Source organism: Rhinoderma darwinii, chromosome 9 (genome assembly GCF_050947455.1).
Source record: "Rhinoderma darwinii isolate aRhiDar2 chromosome 9, aRhiDar2.hap1, whole genome shotgun sequence".
NCBI classification, from domain to species: Eukaryota; Metazoa; Chordata; class Amphibia; order Anura; family Rhinodermatidae; genus Rhinoderma; species Rhinoderma darwinii.
This window is the reverse complement of record NC_134695.1, coordinates 91,010,608-91,035,773: the sequence shown is the minus strand read 5'-3', so window position 1 is coordinate 91,035,773 and position 25,166 is coordinate 91,010,608. Positions and strand designations below refer to the sequence as shown.

At 40.4% G+C, this 25,166-nt stretch overlaps 1 protein-coding gene across 1 annotated transcript in view; it reads left to right on the top strand.

The window, feature by feature from the left end:
• The window catches only part of CDH13 (cadherin 13), a 475,876-nt gene that overhangs the window by 446,877 nt on the left and 3,833 nt on the right, over nucleotides 1-25,166 (top strand). The window contains exons 12-13 of the mRNA XM_075838471.1: nucleotides 1,003-1,236; nucleotides 7,328-7,546. Of these exons, the coding sequence (XP_075694586.1) occupies nucleotides 1,003-1,236; nucleotides 7,328-7,546 (453 nt within the window). The remainder of the gene's footprint in view (nucleotides 1-1,002; nucleotides 1,237-7,327; nucleotides 7,547-25,166) is intronic.

The window sequence follows — 25,166 nt, the reverse complement described above, 5'->3', positions numbered from 1 at the left end:
TTGATCATTACAGGGTTGGACTGGCCAAACAGAGTACCAGAGGATTCTCTGGTCGGTCCAGGCTCTTTCACAATAAAGGGGTCCTAATACAACAGAGCTCGAAAGATCCAGCAGAAAACAACTCCATTTGGAGGTGACCTTGTAGCCAATCACTTGCCACTGGGTTTATTTCTTATGGGATGATTCACAAATAACCTATTGACCTTATTGATGTGACCTATGATGCAATTATAAGTGGACGTGCACATGTTCTGTATGGATGGTGGGTGACCTTCAAAGTCATTTCCTCTGGTGGACTCAAAAAACACCAGTCATAATATAGACTTTCTGAGAAATGGATATATGAAATAGACACCATCTACATAAATGCCACTTCCAAATAAGTTCTGTGTCAAAGAACCTATAACAGCATTCAAGGGTTTCAGGGCCTTGACCATATCGTGTAACCCCTTCTTTTTAGGAGACCGTGAAGGTCCCAACTCTAAAACCCCAATAATGTTGTGTTCTAGCATGTGTCTACGAGTTATGGTGGAATTAAGAGTGTCCTGAATATTTTTATAACAAATAGTCCAAAATGATCATTTTGATATCCTAGATTCACAGATTATTGGCAGAAATTGTCCTATTTATGGTTCAAATATCTTGCGTATATTGCCAGTCTAAAGGGTTTGTATGCGATTAGAAGTTAAAAAAAATTCTTGCAGAAACAGCGCCACGCCACACTTCTCCATGGGTTAACTCTGGTATTGCAGCTCTGCATCATCAAAATAAAGCTGTAATACCAGAAACAACCAATAAACAAAAGTGGCGCTGTTTCTGGAATCTCGTACAACCCTTGTGATATTTTAGTTAGTCAGATAATCAGAACAACATATACCAATGGAGTAGTCCCAGTGTTATTTACTAAACTCATACAGACTGCGTATGTAGCATATAGCATATGAGAAATAATGCAATGACTGCTTAGGAATCAATTCAATTCCACCATTTTTGCTTCTCCAGGCACCCCTCCAGCAACGGGCACAGGAACACTACAAATAACATTAGAAGATGTTAATGACAACGCACCGTTCATCTACCCAACCTCAGCAAAAATGTGCGAAGACTCAAAAGACCTCAATGTTATCACTCTCGGAGCATGGGATCGAGATCTTCATCCGAACTCCGACCCATTTAGATTCGAATTGGGGAAACAATCCGTGTCCGATAAATCCTGGAAAATGATACAACTGAATAGTGAGTATAATGACTGCACGTCCTACCATGTCAATAACCTCCTGTCCTGCGGAGAGACCAAGAAAAATTGTGAATGCAATGTTTTGCTCTCTGTTCTCAAACTTTGGAACTTAAAGGGGGCACCGATTTAATTATTTTTTTTACGTAGATGCTAGTTGCATCCATGTGTCAATCTCTTTTGAGTGAAACTGCGCTATAAGGGTATATTCACACTGTGCGGTCATATCTTGTTCATTGCCGCAATTTTGAGAAAATTGCTACCAAAACAGACCGCACCATGTAACTATACCCTATTGAGTGTCTGACAAGATTTTTGAATCTCCTACCCTCATGTCTTAAAGCATAAATATTGCTACAAAAAATATCCCTACCCCTCCTTAGACAGCTGTAGATGTGGTGCAGCCTGAAATGTTGAGTCTAATTTTTAGCCTTTTTCCTTCCACCTGATTGTCTCTGTAAACGATCATTTCCTCGCTCCATGCTTCCTCAGGGGCGGGGCTCTTAATTGTTTGATATCATATCTGTACTGTCTGCTTTGAGCCAATCAGATATCTTACCCCCTCCCCTCTCTCTCTTATGCGGCTTTAATGAAGCATTGAGTAAGAAGCTGCAGCTGCATCCCCCTCTTCCCTTCTATCTATTCATTGTATTACACTAGAAGGATTTTTTGGGTAACTCAGGTGGTTTACAGAGGGGGAAACTACAGGCTGCTAGATAAGGAAAATGCCTCTTTCCCCTGATAAGATATATTAAAAAGCTAATTTTGGCTTGGCACAAGAGTTTGGAAGGGGTTAGATACAGTCCCAGAAGACGCCAGAGAGTTAAATCCGAGTTTTCAGGGCACTTTCAAATTGTGGTGAAATATTCGGACCGACTCCAACCCAAAAGGAATTTCATTAAATTCGCTTATCTCTAGCTGTGTACTTTGGACAATCCTGTTTAATCAAAATGACGCCCTGATAATAAGCTGATGATAAGTTGTCCTGCTACTGCAATCATGATCTAACCCTGCAACAATTCCCTGCAGCGCCACCACAGGGAAAATGAAGTATTGCACAATTTTCATGAATGGCCGGTCTCTGTAATGCAGAGAAGAAGATTTTCCTTGTAGCAAGTCTCCTTTCTGGCTAAGAGATAAAGTTCGTAAGCGTAACAAAAAAAAAACTAAGAAAATACTTGCAAATGGAAATGGATTTTCTAAACCAAACAAAAGCTGGAACACAACCCTCTAGTGAGATCATTTCCATCACAACGTCAATACCCCCGAAAATAAGAATACCACCTTATAATATAGAGGGGACATACATGAATGTGATCTGCATTCAGAATATACTCTGGATTATTGGAGGTGTCATCGTCCACTGCAGCTGGTAAAGGAAAGTTCTTTTTTCACATCTTCTCCAGTAAAGCACGGCGAGATTCTCATTTGGCCAGTGTAGTATAATATATTACAGGTAAAATGAGCCATGGCATGATTTACAATGTTAAATAGAATTCAATATCTGCTATGGTCTGAGCTCCACAATATTAGTCATTTCTAATCCATCTGCAAGAACTTTTGTCAGAGAATTTTTATATCTTGGGAATTGCCACCTCGTTACATAAAGCAGTTCGTTTTTAGTCTATTTTTGGATTGCCTTTTTTTTAAGAAGTCTTGTTCTTACTTGGGTTTTAAAATAAGTCACAGAAACTCACGTCAATTAAAAATCCTCCATGAAGAAGACAAAAAGAAGAGATAGACTAAGCTGAACTCTTGTTTTTGTACTTGGTGTCATCTCCCGGAAGAGGTGAAAGTATACTTGGCAGAATAGAGGCCCGGGCTCTAGACGTTTTGTGATCAGTCTTGGAGATTCATTGTGCACTTCTGTCAATTTAATTCTTCCTTTGTATCCTTTAAAATATGACAGAGAACAGGAGAGGAAAGATAAGAGATACAAACGGTTTTCAGTAATAAAAAGTTGCACCATAAGGAATAAGGAATCTTATGTGAAGTCTTTCAGAACTTCCAGTTGGATTGCTGAACATGTAGGACATAGATAGTGTCAGAGTCTATACGGAGATTTACAGGAATGGAGGGAAATGATTTTGACATGGTCATGTGTGGTGATTGGTGAAGAGTTCAATGGAGAAGGACTCGTGGAGACACAAAAAGTTGATCTCATTGAATTATAATGATCAGGAGTATGAAGAGGTAGGAGCAGAGTTTTGCCTAATGCCAGACAAAGACTATTACTACTAATATTATAGTAAAAAATGTATTCATAGAAGGCAGTATTATATTAGTTATATTCTTGTACATAGGGGGCAGTATTTTAGTAGTTATATTCTTGTATATAGGGACAGTATTATAGTAGTTATATTCTTGTATATAGGAGCAGTATTATAGTAGTTATATTGTTGTATATAGGGGGCAGTATTATAGTAGTTATATTCTTGTATATAGGAGGCAGTATTATAGTAGTTATATTCTTGTATATAGGAGACAGTATTATAGTAGTTATATTCTTGTATATAGGAGACAGTATTATAGTAGTTATATTCTTTTGTATAGGGGGCAGTATTATAGTAGCAATATTCTTGTATATAGGGGGCAGTATTATGGTAGTTATATTTTTGTATATAGGGGCAGTGTTATAGTAGTTATATTCTTGTATATAGGGGGCAGTATTATAGTAGTTATATTCTTGTATATGGGCAGTATTATAGTAGTTATATTCTTGTACATAGAGGGCAGTATTATAGTAGTTATATTCTTGTATATAGGGGCAGTATTATAGTAGTTATATTCTTGTATATAGGGGGCAGTATTATAGTAGTTATATTCTTGTATATAGGAGCAGTATTATAGTAGTTATATTCTTGTATATAGGGGCAGTATTATAGTAGTTATATTCTTGTACATAGGGGGCAGTATTATAGTAGTTATATTCTTGTACATAGGGGGCAGTATTATAGTAGTTATATTCTTGTATATAGGGAGCAGTATTATAGTAGTTATATTCTTGTATATAGGAGCAGTATTATAGTCGTTATATTCTTGTATATAGGGGGCAGTATTATAGTAGTTATATTCTTGTATATAGGAGGCAGTATTATAGTAGTTATATTCTTGTATATAGGGGGCAGTATTATAGTAGTTATATTCTTGTACATACGGGCAGTATTATAGTACTTATATTCTTGTATATAGGGGCAGTATTATAGTAGTTATATTCTTGTATATAGGGGGCAGTATTATAGTAGTTATATTCTTGTATATAGGGGGCAGTATTATAGTAGTTATATTCTTGTATATAGGGGGCAGTATTATAGTAGTTATATTCTTGTATATAGGGGGCAGTATTATAGTAGTTATATTCTTGTATATAGGAGCAGTATTATAGTAGTTATATTCTTGTATATAGGAGGTAGTATTATAGTAGTTATATTCTTGTATATAGGGAGCAGTATTATAGTAGTTATATTCTTGTATATAGGAGCAGTATTATAGTAGTTATATTCTTGTATATAGGAGCAGTATTATAGTAGTTATATTCTTGTATATAGGAGGCAGTATTATAGTAGTTATATTCTTGTATATAGGAGCAGTATTATAGTAGTTATATTCTTGTACATAGGGGGCAGTATTATAGTAGTTATATTCTTGTATATAGGGAGCAGTATTATAGTAGTTATATTCTTGTATATAGGGGCAGTATTATAGTAGTTATATTCTTGTACATAGGGGGCAGTATTATAGTAGTTATATTCTTGTATATAGGGGCAGTATTATAGTAGTTATATTCTTGTATATAGGGAGCAGTATTATAGTAGTTATATTCTTGTATATAGGGGCAGTATTATAGTAGTTATATTCTTGTATATAGGGGCAGTATTATAGTAGTTATATTCTTGTATATAGAAGCAGTATTATAGTAGTTATATTCTTGTATATAGGGGCAGTATTATAGTAGTTATATTCTTGTATATAGGGGAAGTATTATAGTGGTTATATTCTTGTATATAGGGGGCAGTATTAGGGCATGACCACACATGGCGGAATTCCTCCGCAACTGTCCGCATCAATGCCGCACAGAATCTGCGTTGCAGATTCTGCAGCGGATCTGCACAAAATGTGCAGAAAATTGATGCGGACTGGCCGCTGCGGACTGCAGGAAAAGTGCTTCTCTTCTCCCTATTCAGTGCAGGATAGAGAGAAGGGACAGCACTTTCCCTAGTGAAAGTCAAAGAAATTCATACTTACCGCCCGTTGTCTTGGTGACGCGTCCCTCTTTCGGCATCCGGCCCGACCTCCCTGGATGACGCTCCAGTCCATGTGACCGCTGCAGCCTGTGCTTGGCCTGTGATTGGCTGCAGCCGTCACTTACACTGAAACGTCATCCTGGGAGGCCGGACTGTAGACAGACGCAGGGAGTTCTCGGTAAGTATGAACTTATATTTTTTTTTACAGATACATGTATATTGAGATCGGTAGTCACTGTCCCGGGTGCAGAAACAGTTACTGCCGATCGCGTAACTCTTTCAGCACCCTGGACAGTGACTATTTACAGACGTCTCCTAGCAACGCTCCCGTCATTACGGGAGCCCCATTGACTTCCTCAGTCTGGCTGTAGACCTAGAAATACATGGGTCCAGCCAGAATGAAGAAATGTCATGGTAGTAAAAACAATACGCTCCGCAGCACACATAAGATCTGCGGACTTCATTGCGGAATTTTGACTCTCCATTGAAGTCAATGGAGAAATTCCGCCATGAGTCCGCAACCAGTCCGCCACTGCTCCGCAACAGACAGAGCATGCTGCGGACACCAAATTCCGCTCCGCAGCCTATGCTCCGCAGCGGAATTGTACGCATCGTGTAAACGAACACTGCTAAATTAAAGTGAAAGTCAATGGAGAAACGGCTCCGCTGCGGATTAACGCTGCGGAGTGTCCGCAGCGGAATTTAAGTGAAATTCCGCCATGTGTGAACCCGCCCTTATAGTACTTATATTCTTGTATATAGGGGCAGTATTATAGTAGTTATATTCTTGTATATAGAAGCAGTATTATAGTAGTTATATTCTTGTATATAGGGGCAGTATTATAGTAGTTATATTCCTGTGCATAGCGGCAGTATTATAGTACTTATATTCTTGTATATAGGGGGCAGTATTATAGTACTTATATTCTTGTATATAGGGGGCAGTATTATAGTAGTTATATTCTTGTATATAGAAGCAGTATTATAGTACTTATATTCTTGTGTATATAGGGGCAGTATTATAGTAGTTATATTCTTGTATATAGGAGCAGTATTATAGTAGTTATATTCTTGTATATAGGGGCAGTATTATAGTAGTTATATTCTTGTATATAGGGGCAGTATTATAGTTATATTCTTGTATATAGGGGCAGTATTATAGTAGTTATATTCTTGTATATAGGGGGCAGTATTATAGTAGTTATTTTCTTGTATATAGGAGCAGTATTATAGTAGTTATATTCTTGTATATAGGGGGCAGTATTATAGTAGTTATTTTCTTGTATATAGGAGCAGTATTATAGTAGTTATATTCTTGTATATAGAGGCAGTATTATAGTAGTTATATTCTTGTATATAGGGGGCAGTATTACAGTAGTTATATTCTTGTATATAGGGGCAGTATTATAGTAGTTATATTCTTGTATATAGGGGGCAGTATTATAGTAGTTATATTCTTGTACATAGGAGCAGTATTATAGTCGTTATATTCTTGTATATAGGGGGCAGTATTGTAGTAGTTATATTCTTGTATATAGGGGGCAGTATTATAGTAGTTATATTCTTGTATATAGAGACAGTATTATAGTAATTATATTCTTGTATATAGAGGCAGTATTATAGTAGTTATATTCTTGTATATAGGGAGCAGTATTATAGTAGTTATATTCTTGTACATAGGGGCAGAATTATAGTAGTTATATTCTTGTATATAGAGGCAGTATTATAGTAGTTATATTCTTGTACATAGGGGCAGAATTATAGTAGTTATATTTGTGTACATAGGGGTCAATATTATCATAATTAGGGCTACTATTTAGTTAACCTAATCCTTGTGATTTTTTTCCAGGTACTCACGCACAAGTCAGTCTTCTTCACAACTTGAAGAAAGCCAACTACAATCTCCCGGTGGTAGTGACAGACTCGGGGAAACCTCCATTGTCATATAGTGCAGATGTCACGATTCAAGTGTGTTCCTGCAAGAAAGGAAAAATAGACTGCAGTTCAGCAGATGCCCCACACATCAGCATGGCCGTCGTCCTCATGTTTACACTCTACAGCCTGTTCTGTAAGTTTTTGGTTTAGTTCTACATTTCTGTGACAGACTCCTGCAAGTGTTTAGTGCTTGGTGACCACCTATATAGTAGACGGCTGTCACCCAGCTTTTCTAGACGTCTAAATGGCAAATTTGCCTATTTATGCGCTTTTACCCCTACTCGCAGATTGCTACATAACTAAGGTTTTTCCATTCAGGACTCTAGGAAAGCTAGGTGACAATCCTTGTTGTAGTTTAATGAAAGACATATGGGTCATCACCCAGCTTCACCAGACACAGCTAAATAGAATCTATAATAATTTGGAAGCAGAGAAGGGAAAATGCTTTTCAACGTTTGACACGATCAGTTCTTGTGTTTAGTACCAGGTATTGTTTCTGCCCCTTTGCGATATTGCATGTAAAAAGTTTTTTATATGTGTATTGGACCAAATATATTTCTTAATTCTTCTCCTAAATAGAGAAAAACTATAGCGGTGGGCTTGAGATACCTCTAATCATTTTCTGTACGTGAACAAAAATGTTCCCATTCATTGGCAGCAATTAGAGATTTTGAAAATGGTAACAAGAATTGATAAACAAAATAAATTAGAAAGTTGTATTTCTCACCTGAAACGTACAGCAGCAAATAAGTGGTTAACAGAACAGGCAATAACAGGAGATGGCTCATTTCATTTATCTGTGCCAACCAGATTTCAATTCAAAACGGAAAAAAAGAAGATTAAAAAGTATTTTCCTGCGGGAACCATGTCCTGCTCCCCATTAGAAAGACCAGTGTCTGCTTTAATCTATTTTCCAATATGAGACTCGCTTGAGTGGCACTCGTGGACCTTATTTACAAATTTGAACTCGGACACCGGGAGAGCTACCGAAGGTGCAAATCACAGGGCAGCAACGTGGTGCGGCACCAGGGACCTGATTCTCCAGGATGTTTTTGACTATTCAAGAGAGGAGAGATAAGCAAAGGACGAATGTTAGTTCCTTCAAGGTCCTTCTCCTGTAAGGAAAGACATACAAGTGACAGTGTATTTTTTTTTTCATGCTTAAAGGGTAACTCCACCCATGACACATAATTCTCCCATTACCTTGATAGTTTATTCCTGGTGTACCCTGAAAGCCAGTGAACATTTTCATCAGAATTCACATATTTCATTTGTTCGAAAATTTTATTTTGTTTTTAATGGTAACAACCAAGAGGTTGTCACAGCCCCGCCCTTGTTACAATGGTCACTGAAATGTGATACTGACCTTAAATAAATGATAACTCCAACAAAAACATGTCTCAAATCACCTTGCTTAGAGTAGAAGGGTTGTTCCCAAGAGGTTTTGTGTAGTCAAGATATTAGGTGTAATTCCTTAAAGAGGTTATTCCTGGACAACCCTTTTCCATATGTCCTAATAGGGCACATGGATGTCTTAAAAGGGGATCCCCCATTCTGCACCCCCTATCTGAGCCCGAACAGAGTGCAACTAATAAAGAGCAGCTCCCACACTGGCAGATTCATCCTGACCATGGCCAGAGGAATGCTGGGGCTGCTTTGTTCCATATGGACAATCCCTTTAGGAACAGGAAAGGTCAATGAATCAGCTATAGCATTATGGGACTTCTTGTTACTGCTGTATGGCTATAAATTTGAGGGCAGGTTGTTCTCCTAGCTCCCTGATTAACTTTAAAGGGGCAATGTTGCAGTTATTTATTCAATATTTTATTTTTAAAACCTTCCTTTGGGCAGTTATATAGGAGATACACACTTCCTTCCTGAATTGTCTATACAGACAGAGGGGGGTGCTTTATGGCAGCTAAAATTGATCGGAGCAAATTGTCAGAGAATTGTCATAGATTAATACGGTCTCCAAGAAGTGATGGAGTACAGCCCCTTCCCCAGGCACCAGGGAGTGGGAAGGGAGCTGCATACAGAGTCTTATCTTTGTGTAGAGTGTTACTATGCTGCCTTATCTAGGCCTCCATCAATACAACAGAAATGTAATTAATTACCCTGTACTCTAATGATAATGAGATGACTCTGCTCATTATGCCCCAGTCTATACAGCAAAGCTGACAAGGGAGCTGCAGAAAACATGAATCAGAAGTATATTGTTACTGCTCTAGTGACCAGTGTGAAAACTGCAATATTGCAAGATTTTTTTTATGTGGAAAATCACATTAAAAAAAAAGGTAATATAAAAATCTGATTTAAATAATAATGTAATTTTCTGCTAATACATTCGCTTTAAAGGGATCCTACCTTGGTGACTGGTTCCGTTTTCTGTCTGATCCATGACACCGATAGTATTTATAGTATATATGCGACGGTCGCATGAGAGTACAAGCTGTTAATTAAAAGCCATCAAACGTCCACCACTAATTTCCCTTTTAACAAACACCTCTGTCTCCGGAGGTTATTCAACAAGAACAAATATCTAATAATATAAAAAAAGAGCAAATGAATTCCTCCCCATCCAAACCACTAAACACCGGCTGAAACCAAGGAAAATATAATGACTGCATAGGGAAAAGCAAAGCGCAATAAAACACTCCGCAATGTAACCACAATTATACTCTGTACTTGTTTAACAAGCATTAACTCCGCTGATAAGAGGTAAGATTATTACATATAGCTTCATTTCACAGCAGGAGACTCCGACACACACAATACACAATAAACTCAAATACTAGATCACTATTAATAGGCCAGACTTTCCGGATACTTCTATAATTGGGCTACAACCATATCTGGTGGAGAAAAGAATACAATTCAGATTTTATTCTTCCTTATAACGTAGTGTCTTAAAGGGGTTGTCTGTCTTGAGAAAAAAAATTTTTGAATACCCCATTAGGAAATTGTGAGTTAAATGATAGGGTTGGCTATTTAGGACCCTTGGCCTGGGTGGAAAGCAGCACAAAGAGCATCTCTTGCTCGAGAGGACCCAACACATTCATGTATTACACAGACAGACCATTAATTTCCATGGAAACTGTGTCATTCTTAATTTACCCTGTGGTGGCGCTGTATGGGAATTAAATACTTGCTGCTGGGTTTTCCAAAAGATTACAGCTCATTAGTGGGGAGTACATGGATATGAGACAGATGGATGGGTAGGAGACAGATGGATGGGTAGGAGACAGATGGATGGGTAGGAGATAGATGGATGGGTAGGAGACAGATGGATGGGTAGGAGACAGATGGATGGGTAGGAGACAGATGGATGGGTAGGAGACAGATGGATGGGTTGGAGACGGATGGATGGGTAGGAGACAGATGGATGGGTAGGAGACAGATGGATGGGTAGGAGACAGATGGATGGGTAGGAGACAGATGGATGGGTAGGAGAGAGATGGATGGTTAGGAGACAGATGGATGGTTAGGAGACAGGTGGATGGGTATGACACAGATGGATGGGTATGAGACATATGGATGGGTAGGAGACAGGTGGATGGGTAGGAGACAGATGGATGGGTAGGAGACAGATGGATGGGTAGGAGAGAGATGGATGGTTAGGAGACAGATGGATGGGTAGGAGACAGATGGATGGGTAGGAGACAGATGGATGGGTAGGAGACAGATGGATGGGTAGGAGACAGATGGATGGGTTGGAGACGGATGGATGGGTAGGAGACAGATGGATGGGTAGGAGACAGATGGATGGGTAGGAGACAGATGGATGGTTAGGAGACAGATGGATGGTTAGGAGACAGGTGGATGGGTATGACACAGATGGATGGGTATGAGACATATGGATGGGTAGGAGACAGGTGGATGGGTAGGAGACAGGTGGATGGGTAGGAGACAGATGGATGGGTAGGAGACAGATGGATGGGTAGGAGAGAGATGGATGGTTAGGAGACAGATGGATGGGTAGGAGACAGATGGATGGGTCTGAGACAGATGGATGGGTATGAGACAGATGGATGGGTATGAGACAGATGGATGGGTAGGAGACAGATGGATGGGTAGGAGACAGATGGATGGGTAGGAGACAGATGGATGGTTAGGAGACAGATGGATGGGTAGGAGACGGATGGATGGGTAGGAGACAGATGGATGGGTAGGAGAGAGATGGATGGTTAGGAGAGGGATGGATGGGTAGGCGACAGATGGATGGGTAGGAGACAGGTGGATGGGTAGCAGACGGATGGATGGGTAGGAGACAAGTGGATGGGTAGGAGACAGGTGGATGGGTAGAAGACAGGTGGATGGGTAGAAGACAGGTGGATGGGTAGGAGACAGATGGATGGATATGAGACAGGTGGATGGATATGAGACAGATGGATAGATAGAGAGATAGAGATGAGATATGAGATAGATGGAGATGGTTCCTTCCTTGATTTATGTCAACCTGATGTATCTCGAGATGTTTGGTGCAAAATGTTAAACAAACATATAATAGAAAACACCTACTTTTGACGGATGCAATTTATCAGATGTCTGTCGTCTACAGACCCTTACGTTAAAAAAATGTATATGTTTAACAAATACGTTTTATTACTGGATGGCATAAGATTGAATTCAATTGGTTGTGTTCTCACGCTATAGCGACTGCATGCAGCTAAAATCATGCCCACATGTGGTAGCCAATGGCCGCACAATTTTGCCGGTAACACCACAGTGTTAAATCATATATTTTCATCCTAAGGCTTATTAGGTACATATATATAATGATAAATAATGTAGACCTATCTTATAGCTGTCAGGATCTATGTCAAGCCCACCCTCCGCGTGACAAACATAGAACATATTTACTCAGATCACTATGTGACCCCCTCCCCAACCTAGTTGAAATAAGCCTTTACATTAAGGAATTAGAATTTAAAAATTTTGCATATCATAGCTGTAATTTTTATGCTACCCACACCGCTGTATGTAATTTGTCACAATGAAACTCAAGATGATTAAAGGAAATAATTTCCATTTAGTCCCAAGTATAATATAATCATTAAAAAAAATTAATCTCTCTTTAAGGCAAAATTATGCTTTATAATCTAAGACACTGAATAAAATGAAGAAAAATGGGACCCGTGTAACACAAAACAAATTATTTCTTTCCATTTATCCGTATTCCTAAATTAATAATATAATATGTGAGTCTCAATACCTGTTATTACCCCGCAGCTTTACTGTACAACATTAGGCTACAACATTTTCTTAAAGGGATTGTCCATTTTTGGCCCCCTGCTCTGGGATGGGTTTGAATTAAGTTACTATGCTGAAAAAGCCATGCAACCTGCAGAACCAACACTACATCCTTAAAGGTGTTGTCTAAGTTACGATAATGTTTAGTAGGATGGATCTAATTCTTGAACACTGAAAGGGGTGGAGCTTTCCTTTAAAGGGGCAGCTCCTCCATAATATGGTTGTGTGTTATTTATATAAAATGAAATGATGGGAGTTATAGTATCTAATAGTATTTTTCATGTGTTGTCCTGACTCGCACTAGAAGTTATGAATCTTATAAATCCATTTTACTGTACTGAACTACAGTTTGTGTTGCACCACAGATTCTTTAGTCTTTGCTGACTAATTTAAGTCATTATACCTCTTTAGGGTTTACATAATCCGGTTATGCAGAAAAAAATCTTAGAGACATAGAAACCTTAAAGAGGTTGCGCTGGATTAGAAAACATAGCTGCTTTCTGACAGAAACAGCGCCACACCTACACTCAGGTCGTGTCTGGTATTGCAGCTCAGCTTTATTAAAAGGAATGGAGCTGAGCTGCAGTACCACACACAACCTGAGGAAAGCTGTGGCGCTGTTTTTGGAAGAAAGCAGCCATGTTTTTCTAATAATCTAATCTAATAACTCCTTTAATGCAGACCTTAGGACTTTTAGTCCAAATATTTCATAGACATTGGCGATGTTCCATCCTCGCCAGCCCATATGTCAATATCCCTTTAAAAAACGGATTATTAGACTGGTGTCTCAATGCGATTAGTATTCATGACCCTATAAGATCAGCATACAAACCGTTTACAGCCCCTTCATTATTTGATATGGTATTGTCTTTCTTGTAACCTCCAGACGTGTTCGGTAACAAGTAACGTTGCGTTTGTGTGCGGAGTGTAATATCCTGAACAGGGAACCAGGCACATACTGTATATTTCTAGGTAGGAAATAAAACTATTCAGTGACACCATGGAGGGTGCCATCTGTGGAAGCATGTTGGCAGATAGCAACTAGCTCATCAGTGGCAGAGGCAAGGGTGGTCATAGACTTAAAATGAGTGTCCACCTTTTAATACTATTTAATATATTCTGCGCTAATTAATTTTTTTAATATATCTTTATATCTGTCGGAGCAAAGTTTTTCTGATACAGAGCTCCAACTGCCCTGCATAGACATAGAATTGAGAGAGAAATTCTGGCTGCCTGTAGCCACCACTAGGGGGTGCTTTGGAGTATACTTTGTTATTATCGATCTCAATGTATAAACATGCAGCAACCAGAATTTTATAATTTAAAGGGGTTGTCCAGTTTAGAAAACCTATTTCCATACACCCTATTAGGGAATTATGATTTAATAGAGATGGGGGGGGGGTCCTTTTTTCAGGATCATCATCTCTGGGCCAGAGTGGAGAGTAGTTACAAAGAGCGTCTCTCACTCTGGAGGACCGGTCCTGTACTGTGTTACACAGACAACACATTGATATAAATAAGCACTGTGTAATATCTCCTTTCTCCTATGGTGGTGCTGCAGGGAAATAAAACACTCACTGCCAGATTGCCAACAGATTTCAGATAATCGCTGGGAATCCCTGTAAGAGGACACTATGTGATCAGTTTATGGTCTAGGGACCATTTAAAAAAATAGTCATTGTCTAAAGTGCAGAACTCATTTCTGTGCAGGAGATTTAGAGCTCTGTCTTAGGCCTCACGCACACTTCCGTTGGCTGTCGTACGGCCTCTAATGCTGGATCCGTGAAACACGGACCGCACACGGACCAAATGAATGAAAAGGCCGAGACTGTTCCATCAAAAACGGACATGAGTAGGAACTGTCCTATTTTCAGCGGAACGACCACACGGTTCCGTTAAAACAACGCAAGTGTGCATGTCCCATTGAAATGAATGTGTCAGTGTGCTATTAAAAAAACAGATCGCACCCGGAAGAAAATAACTGAAGTGGGCATGAGGCCTAAAGCTGGTATTGCACGGCCCGTCCTGAGCCGTGTAAACGGGCGCCAATCAACGAGACAGCTCTTTGATCGGCGCTCGTTTGCTCCTGTCACAAGGCGCTATGTATGGGGATGAGCGCTCGTTACTCCGATCGCTTTTAAAATGATATGATCAGCAGATGATCGAGCGTTGGCTCATTCATTGGCTGATCGGTGCCCTATTTACACAGGGCAATTATCGGAAGCAAGCGTTCTGTGAACGCTCGTTTGCCCGATAATTAATTGGCCCGTGTAAAGGGAACGAACCTCTGACAGATGAAATGATATATTAAGAAATAAATAGGCATAAGATTTTTTTCTTTATTGGGATTAAATAAGCAAAATGGGTGGACAAGTATTGGGAATATTCGGGGTCAAGGCTCCATGATGTAATGCTTAGTAAATTAGTGTGACCTCTGAACTTCAGCACTGAAAACCACTAATTAGAGAAAAACGTAACCTCTTCTATTATATGCTGTTAAAAAAAAATTATGTTTAATACCTCGGAATAATTAGTTATATCTGAAGGAGAAAAAGGAACATAGGGCGCCACATAGTGCGGTATATTAAGTCGGATGAGACATGGGGGAGCGTCTGAAGTATAAGCGCACATCTTGTTAGGACTGATCCAGACGAACGAGTGTAAACTCGGATGTGGAAAACTGCAGTTTTTCACGTTCGAGTCGCACCCTTACGGGACCCGTTTTCGCGGATCCCTCATAGACTTGAGTCTACTGAGGGATCTGTGAAAACGGATGAAAATAGGACATGTCCTCCTATTTTTTCACAGGTCCTTCCCACAATCCATTAAAACAACGGCCGTGTGAACAGCCCCATTGATTTGCATGGGTCCATGTGCTGTCCGTTTTTTTAACGGACAGCACACGGACGTATAATACGCTTGTCTGAATAAGTCCTTAGGTTGTACAATCCAATTAATTGACTCAGGTCTGTGCGGGTCGACAGTTTGATGTCAGCTGCTGCTGTCCCCGACCGGTGAGTGAATTCTGACCCCGCTATGATATGCACATGATTTCCAGGCAAGGAAAAATGGTGATTCCAAAGAAGCGCTGCTGACATTGTCAGGGCCACTACCGCTTTTTTTTACCCATGCATTGCTAATATATTTATATTTTTAAGACCAGGTCGTTCTAGCTGCTGTTTCTATTGGTTATCTCAACGGTCAGTCAGAGGTTTTTGTCTTTTTCCTGACGCACATGATGCCATTTTAAGTGATTTGGGGTTTTTGTTTTTTTTCAATGAACTCTGTATTTAATTGCACCCTGTTTTTTACTGTTGTAAGTGGCCTGAGGAAGATGCTCGACCGGCATTGAAACGTGTAATCACGATAACTATTTAAGGGGTTTTCCACTTTAAAAAAAACTATTTACTGACACATAATAAATATCTACTATTAAACAAACTTTGTAATATACGTACCTTTTCAAAGATCTTAATTTCTTCTAATCGAAGTCTTCGTCTGGTCTGCACCCTGAACGGCGCGTCATCAGTGACGTTCGTGGTCCCAGTGGGTTGTCCCTGTCGATGAGGCATCAAGCTTGCGCATGTGCGTCTCATATAATCTCTATTTGAACCACGCATGCTCTGTACAATGATCATCCATTCTGCGCAGCCCTTCCACTGGCTTTTAAAGCTAATGAAAGGTATTATCCATGCCTAGTGGGACCGAAAGACGGCTCTGAAGAAACGGAGGGATGTAAACAAACAGCAAGAGGACAACAGACACGTTTTAACGATCGTAAATACGAAGAAAAATAAAAAAAGGGATTCAGGGGGGGGGGTTATTTATGGGCAAAAAAAGCGTCAGGAAAAAAAACTTAGATCTCGGAGAACTCCTTTAATAAATGACCTTTTAACACAATTTCTGGATGTTAGCAGCGCTACTCTGGAATCCTCATTTTTTCTTTTTCCTTGCCTGGAAATCATAGGAGTAATTAGTGTCCCGGATTGCCTCCCTATACTCCGTGCACCAGCTCTAATATTACATGTGTCTGGGGTATGTAGCCTCCAGGTACAGGTTAGAGGCCACTTTAATTGATTGTGTCGTTTGCCCTGCGTTCTGGAATCCTCCATGTAAGGCCGTTAAAAATTACCACACTGATGAAGGCGCCCCTAAACTGGAACTTTTTCCTAGTAGCATCCATAGAACAATTTCATCATTGATTAGTAGAACTTAGGCTGAAATATAGTGAACAAACGCACCACAAGTTGGAGGCGACAAAAAAATTCCGCCGTGCATATTCGTTCAATTGGGTAAAGGAAATAAGTGGCTGTCAGATACCTCTGGTACCACTTATCTCCAGGAGGAACAAAAACTCATAAATGTTAAGGGGTTGTCCAGTCCCTAAAAATTGATGGCCTATCCTCAGGATAGTACATCATTAGCTGATAGGTTGGGGTCCTGGGCGATTCACAGGTATTGCAGCCTTCTTCTCCCATTGAAGTGAATGGGAGAAGAAGGCTGCAATATCTGTGAATCGCCGCTTCATCCATGTCAACGATTCACAGTGAGCAAGAAGAAATGAATGGGAAGCAGCACTCACATAAGCGCTGCACCCCTTTCAAAACAGCTGATCAGCGGGGTTCCCGGGATTCGGACCTCGACCCATCAGCTATTGATGGCCTATCCTGAGGATAGGCCAGCAAATTTTAGGGACTGGACAACCCCTTTAAAATCCAACCTATCCACCCCTTGTGTCCTTCAATATCTCAGTCTGGCTCTCCTGTCCTCATACTCATTAGATTGCTGGTGGATCCCATCAAATTTGATCAATATCTTATCTGCATGTCTATCGTTCGACTATACATGTTTATCTTCTAAGGCACGATACCAATGGATTGCAGTCATTGCTGATTGATGATATTGGCTAGCTGACAACAATTATGTGTACAAATGGATAACCTGCCAATCTGTAGCCACCCATAGTCTATGTTCCCCTAAGAGCTGCTCTAAGAACTACACAAGGTTTTTCCCTCATCCATATGAATTAATGCTTCCCCGTTCCTAATAAAAAGTTAGTTGGAAGAGGGGGTACCTGTAAAGGATTTGCCTGACACAGCTTCTGTGTCGACGCCCGTGGTTAATCAGCCTGCATCTGTTCCTAGGTCTGCTAGAGTGACTCGATCTGCTACCACTCAGGCTGGTAGGCTGAGGAGTGGGAGAGCCTATCGCAGCCTGGCCAGACGGTTCTAGCTCCCGTCCTTGGTCTACTTATACCTTCATTTGCTGCTTGTCCTTTGCCTGTGATTCTCTTGTTTCCTGGCTCTGCTGTTCCTGCTGTTACCATTGACCTCTGCTTCATATTGACCCTGGCTTGACTGACTATTCTCCTGCTCTGCATTTGTTACCACGTACACTCCAGGTTTGACTCGGCTCATGCACTACTCTGTTGCTCACGGTGTTGCCGTGGACAACTGCCCCACTTCCCTTTGCTTTTGTGTACCCTTGTCTTTTTTGTCTGTCGTGCACATATTGAGCGTAGGGACCGTCGCCCAGTTGTACGCCGTCGCCTAGGATGGGCTGTGCAAGTAGGCAGGGACTGAGTGGTGGGTAGATTAGGGCTCACCTGTCTGTCTCCCTATCCTGACATTACGGTACCTATATGACCCCAAGTTAACGTATTTGAAGGCCAGGCTGGGAACCGCACCATGTATACCCAGCTGAAGGATACTTCTGGTTTCCAAAGTGCTCAATATTGGACAATCTGATTCTCCAACTCAAGGAACATCATTTTGTATTCTTGCAGGAAAAGGATCAAGCCTATACTTTGCCATTAATGGTCAACCTCAAGGCTGTATTGTTAACCTATGAGACAATCCTGTGCATGTGACTGTCATGGCAAGAACGCGGGGGGGTTGACTTTTCTGAAGACTTGATAGAGTTAACTACAGGATTCAGATATCCATGGTGTATATATAAGAGCTTCAAGTCTCCAGGCACCCAGGAGGATCTACTTATTTTGCTGAAAACCAAGATTCCTGCATTTATTTAGAAGCCTTTTGAAGGCCTTTTAGTGCTGATCTGTATTCTTTTGATGTTTGAACCGTGGAGTAAATTTCAGAAGTTCTGACATCAAAAGAAGCACAAGACAACTGGTGAGAGTGTAAGTGGCTCTTGTGCAGATTCATTAATATAAATTGAATTTTTACTGTATAGCTGTACAGGAGAGATGCCACAGACATTAGCCGAGTACTTTCCATCAAAGTTATTCCGCTCCAGTCTCCGGTAAAATACATTTATCTTCCTGCCAGGCTTTCTTCAAAAGCCGTTGCCGTCAGTCAGTCTGAGCACTTGTGTTCGACAACATATTATGTAAATAGGGTTATACATTACCAGACAATATACTGCAATACTCCAGCATGCACAGTAACTCTATTCTCTCTGATCTATCAAGTGAATTGGGTTCAGATAATTCTGCAGTCTAAGATGACCGCAGAGCAAATCCATGTTAGCGCTTCCCTCCCTTCTCCTTATTGCCAAGGGATATGCAATACTGTAGCATATACAGTGGATATAAAAAGTCTACACACCCCTGTTAAAATGCTAGGTTTTTGTCATGTTACAAAATCAGTCCAAGATGAATAATTTCAGAACGATTTCCACCTTTAATGTCACCTATAATCTGTATAATTCCATTGAAAAACAAACGGAAATATTTTAGGGTGAAAAAATTAAAATAAAGAACAAAAATATTGGGATTGCATAAATCTGCAGATCCCCAAACTAATATTTGCTTGAATTACCCTTTGAATTTATGACAGCGTTCAGTCTTTTTGGGTAGAAGTCTATCAGCATGGCACATCTTGGACTTGGCAATTGTTGCCCACTCTTCCTTGCAAAAGTGCTCTAATGCTGTCAGATTGCGAGAGCATCTCCTGTGTACAGCCCTCTTCAGGTCGCCCCAGAGATTTTCAATTGGATTCAGGTCTGGGCTCTGGCTTGGCCATTCCAAAACTTTGATCTTCTTATGGTGAAGCCATTATTTTGTTGATTTGGAGGTTCTGCTTTGGGTTGTTGTCGTGCTGAAAGGTGAAATTCCTCTTCATTTTCAGCTTTTTAGCAGAGGCTGCAGGTTTTGTGCCAATATTGCAAATCTTTGGGGTTTGCCACGCACGTATCTACAAAATCGTGGCCGTAGACTCATCTAATCTCTCCCCTCCTGAGATGACGTTGTTTTGTCCCATGTGACCGCTGCTGCTACGCGTCCCTGGCAGGCCTCCTAAAATGAGGTTGTTTTTCCCATGTGACAGCTACAGCCATCACATGAGCCAAAACGACATCATGTCAGGAAGCCGCTAGGGACACATTACCACAGGAGACCAGGGAATGGGAGGTGAGCATGGTATTTTATTTTTTTGGGGGTGGAATCTCAAGTGCCCCGATTGCCGTATTTGAGACTGATGTCTTCTAGAACTGTATCCAACTTAGATCCAGTCCTAGAAGACATCAGTGAATCAGAAAGTCTCTGTATGCACTCCAATTACACTGGACACTCTGACCATGAGTTTAGCTCCAGCCTTGCACTGTTCTCATGCGGCGCCACGCTACTACGTTGTCACTCCTGACTAGAGAGCTCGCAGCCCTCCATGCCCGCATGTAAACAAAGTAAACATCATAAAATATCTTAAAGGCATCCCCTTAAAGGTCCAGGACTTGACACATGAACAAGGTTCAGCCACAACATGGGCCATATGGTTCAGCATAGATAACCCTACAAAACATTATTGATGATATGCTTCATGTGCAAAAAAAGACCCAATGGGCTTGCACTTTTTACTGTATAGCTGGAGGGTGGATCTTATAAAAGATTTCCTCTGGTGGTCCAAAACTGGGTACCTGCCTCCTACAAAATCAGCACTACTGCTGCAATATATCCTGTTCCTTCCTGAACTTATCTGTGACCTTCTACTCTCCTCACATCATGACACTACTCTGTTACAACCATTACTGTCCTCAACAAAATGAGTGGACAGGTCACTGCCTCCCACAAGATCAGTTCACTCCTCTCCTGCTGCTATAGTCATTCTTTTGGTATGTACTATCTCCGCCCCCGAAAACAACTCATCTTCTGGTGTTGTCATCATTCCCATGATCTGATTGGTTACACAGTGTTCTATTTCCACCCCTGCTCAACTTATCTTGTTCTGCTGTCGTCATTTCTATGATCTTGTTGGCTACACAGTGTTCTATCTCCACCCCTGCACAACTCATCTGCTTCTGTTATCATTCCTATGATCTGATACATCTCTGTGACTGGAATATTAGATACAACTAAAGATCAATACAAGACTCAAAAAAAAAAAAAAAGCCATGTTACTCGACATTATACATTGTAAGAAATTTAAATTACAAAAGTCCAAAATCATAGCTTTGCTTTAAGGCAAACTTCACGTTTTCTTAGATTGCTACCCACTGGTTGAGAAGTCTTATTCTTTCGTCAAAAATAATAATTCATTAGTCATTATTCTGCAACTAATCCAACAATGCCAGCATCTTACAGTAAAGGCTTTTAGGCAGATAGCTCAAACATGAATTACCACTCTTTGGAGAGAAAGTAATATTTTTCCTAAATTTGTTGCGCACTTTGCCACTTAGCAATTATTTTCAAGTACTAACACATCTATGCATGATGTAGAGCACACTTCACTGGCTCTTAATGTGCTTGTTGATGACTAAAAAACAAGGAAAAAAATACAATAAATAAGTGTCATTGTTCCAAAGTACTATTATACCATACTATGTGAGCACATAGTAATCTATATAAGTAGCTGATCGCTCAGACTCGTGTAAATGGCCACAGTGAGTGATGTTTGTACAGATGTAATATGCCGTCCTTTTATAGATTCGGGTTCCAAAATGTCAGTCTTTTATTGGTACCATGTATGTACCAGGTTGCAAGATTGGACTGGGGCTAAATACAGTCCTGGCTATCACAAAACTGCTGCTATGAGGTAGTGGTGCGTTACCATTGGACCTCCCTGTAGCCCCTTATTCACACACTTCCATCTATATACTGTACAGTATGTACAATACAAAGAGTAGTAGGGCAGAAAAGCTCTCGCCCGGGCCTGTGTACACAACGCTCATTCAGCCGACAGCTGTTCCTCCCGATCTCCCCATACACATGCACACTTGGTATGGTCCATTGTGCATGTGATCTCAATGAAGATAGGGCAATAAGCCAGACACCACGGCTCTTCTTCCTTGAGGAAAAAGGACCGGGAATGTTGAAATTCAAGATGCCCGTTTTTTTCCCCCCGTCATCTGCCGAACGAACGTTGGTCGAATATCTAATACACATTAGATGGTCGGCCGTTAGAAATCTAATGTAAATGACCTCTAGTTCAAAGAGTGGTGGCCACACATGCAAATTCAACCTTCGTTATAGATATGGAAACAGATGAGCATGCTTACTGTGTTGTTTTCTTATCTCCCATTGACTATAATGGAAAATGATTACATAATTGCACCCAACTCTCCACTGCAAACTGGGGAAGCAGGAGAGTAAATGTAATGTAAGGCCCCCGGAGAGGTCAGTGGCCCCATATGAGATGCAATACTGTACTAGGTTTTGGGGTCAAGAACATCGATCACTGCAATAAAGAGCAACAGTAAACATGGAAGCTAGAAAATAAATGTTGTAGAACATATGTGAGGCTATCTACTGGACCATTGTCCGTTTCCACTACTCCATATTCCATCTGTGAATTATTACCTGAAAAAGGACAAATAAAACTCCAATTATTCTTTTTTTCCTTTTAATCCCATCATCCATCTCTCATGAGTGACACAAGTTACGCTACATTTAATAAGATGTCCCCAAGAGAAGCTGTTGTGTTCTGAACAAGGATTGTGCTGTCATACAATGACCTTAATTTTAAATGCTTTATTGAATTAATTACTGTTAATTATGTTCCCCGGCAGCAGGAGATACGGGGAATTGGAGATACATTGTTCTGCATTTTGGAAACTAACAGATTTTTTAATTGTAATTTTGTTGTACTGTTTATTGTTTCTAAGATGTTCCGTATACTACAAGGTCAGGAAACAAACACCAATGGACCCCCGTGCACAATAAGTCAGAAGGACCCTCTTAGTGTAATAGTTTTGCCCAGTTTTCCTTTGTGTTTTGCCTGTTGCAGGGCCTGAGGAGGTGGTGAAACATGACCAAGGAATTCCCCCTTTGGTGTTTTGTGAACTTCTGTGGTGTCGTTTTTGCTCAACTCTACTATTCGCTACCCAATAGCTTGGCGATCACTTTGTAGAGTTGGCAGCTTCATAGTTCTTAGGGGGATTAATTTGCTTCCTTTCTTCATATGAGGATTTACCCTCACCCTACCCCATTCCGCTTCATCAACCATTACAATATCTCGGTTATGGCCTTTGACAGTGGGTTCCACTACCAAACAATCCCTTCGTCTCCACTATATAAGTTTTTCTCCTCTTCTTCTTCCTCTTCTCCAATCCTAATTCTTCTTTCCTCCTCTTCTTCTTTTCTCTTCTTCTATATTTCTTCTTTTTTTCTTCATCTTCACTATGTACAGTATGTTACTATTCTCTCTCCTCCTTTTTCTCTCTTCTTTTATCCTTCTCTCTTCCTTCTTTTCTCCGCTCCACCTTCTTCTCTTCCTCTTATATTCTCTGCTCCTCCTTCTTCTCCTTCCTCTTCTTTTTTCCGCTCCTCCTCCTTCCTCTTCTTTTCTCTGCTCCTACTTCTTCTTCCTCTTCTTTTCTCAGCTCCTCCTTCTTCTCCTTCCTCTTCTTTTCTCCGCTCCTCCTTCTCCCTCCTCTTCTCCTTCCTCTTCTTTTTCCTCTTCTTTTCTCTCCTCTTCCACCTCTCCTTCCTCATATTTTCTCCGCTCCTCCTTCTTCTCCCTCCTCTTCTCATTCCTCTTCTTTTCTCTGCTCTTCCTCCTCTCCTTCCTCTTCTTTTCTCCGCTCCTCCTTATTCTACTTCCTCTACTTTTCTCTGCTCCTCCTTCTTCCTCTTCTTTTCTCAGCTCCTCCTTCTTCTCCTTCCTCTTCTTTTCTCTGCTCCTCCTTCTTCTCTCTCTTCTTCTCATTCCTCTTCTTTTCTCTGCTCTTCCTCCTCTCCTTCCTCTTCTTTTCTCCGCTCCTCATTCTACTTCCTCTTCTTTTCTCTGCTCCTCCTTTTTCCTCTTCTTTTATTTTTCTCCCTCTTTTTTTTTCTCCACTCCTCCTTTTTCTCATTCCTCTTCTTTTCTCTGCTTCTCCTTTTATTCTTTCCTCTTCTTTTCCCTGCTCCTCCTTTTTCTCCGTCCTCTTCTTTTATCCTCTTCTTGCCTTACTGTTTTCTTCTCTTCTTCAAGTCTCAATCCTCCTCTTCAGCATGGTTTAAGTAGCACCTCAAGCAGTCTGCTACCGTAAGCACTGCTATGCCAGCTCTTCACCACTACCTTACATTCCGAAATCGCTAAGACACATCATGCCAAAGAAAGCAAGTACAGCAAATCCTAGCTCATGTCCTATCGCCATGGTGGGTCCAATCTGCCCACCGAGCCCCTGGTTAGCTTCACCTCTGGTGCTGCACGAGTTGTAAAGAATTACTTGAACAATAACTACTTTGCCCTTTCTCTCATCACATCTCCACAGTAGCTGACACAATGGCTTATCAGGTTTTACGTAAGGGATTTATTTAATGGTGGATTTATTTTTACCTAATGCGCTTCAAGAAGAGGCCCCTGACTGTGCGCACTTGAGTCATGATATTCACCAGCCATGGTGTTAAGAGAAAATGTGTCATTGATTTATATACACATTAAGATTTCCAACCTGTAAGACTGCATCCACATCTTTTCACACCATAATAGAACGTGTGAATATTAGCATTAAATCCTTAATAAAGTATTCGTTATAATTTAAAAAGGTCAAAACATTTGGGAACAGATTTCTATATTGCACTTAGAGAAGTGCTTTCTTATTACTGATCAGTATAAATACATGAATGAATGGGAGTTGTTGTCACTGTGGACCTTTACTCATGCAAATAACCAAACCCTTGTAAGAAGTCGATCATGTGCTTCATATCCTTATAACTATCACATTAGAAGACGGACGTTAATAATTTCTCTATCCAAAGGGTAGAGGCTTGGAAGACCAAATCCATGGACTTTGGTTTTTACCCAACGCAGAAGCTCCAAAGTCAAGACATGACTTACTTTGTTCTTAAATAAGGTTGTCCCTTCACATACTATCTGGACCTGCTCCAGTCAAATACCTATGAGTTGTTCAAAATACGCCCCAAACTGTAAAGGTTAAAAGCGGCACACTCCTCAGCAAACTTGTAGCTAGGCTTTCCTGAGCGTTACATGGATTACCGACCCAGATTTTTAACTTAATGGAATAAAGATTTATATTTTACATGAGAATGTGCTGGATTTCACCTTTCGCTCTGCACTACTTCTTCACCTGGCACAAAGATTACATTCCCAGCTCTAGTCCTG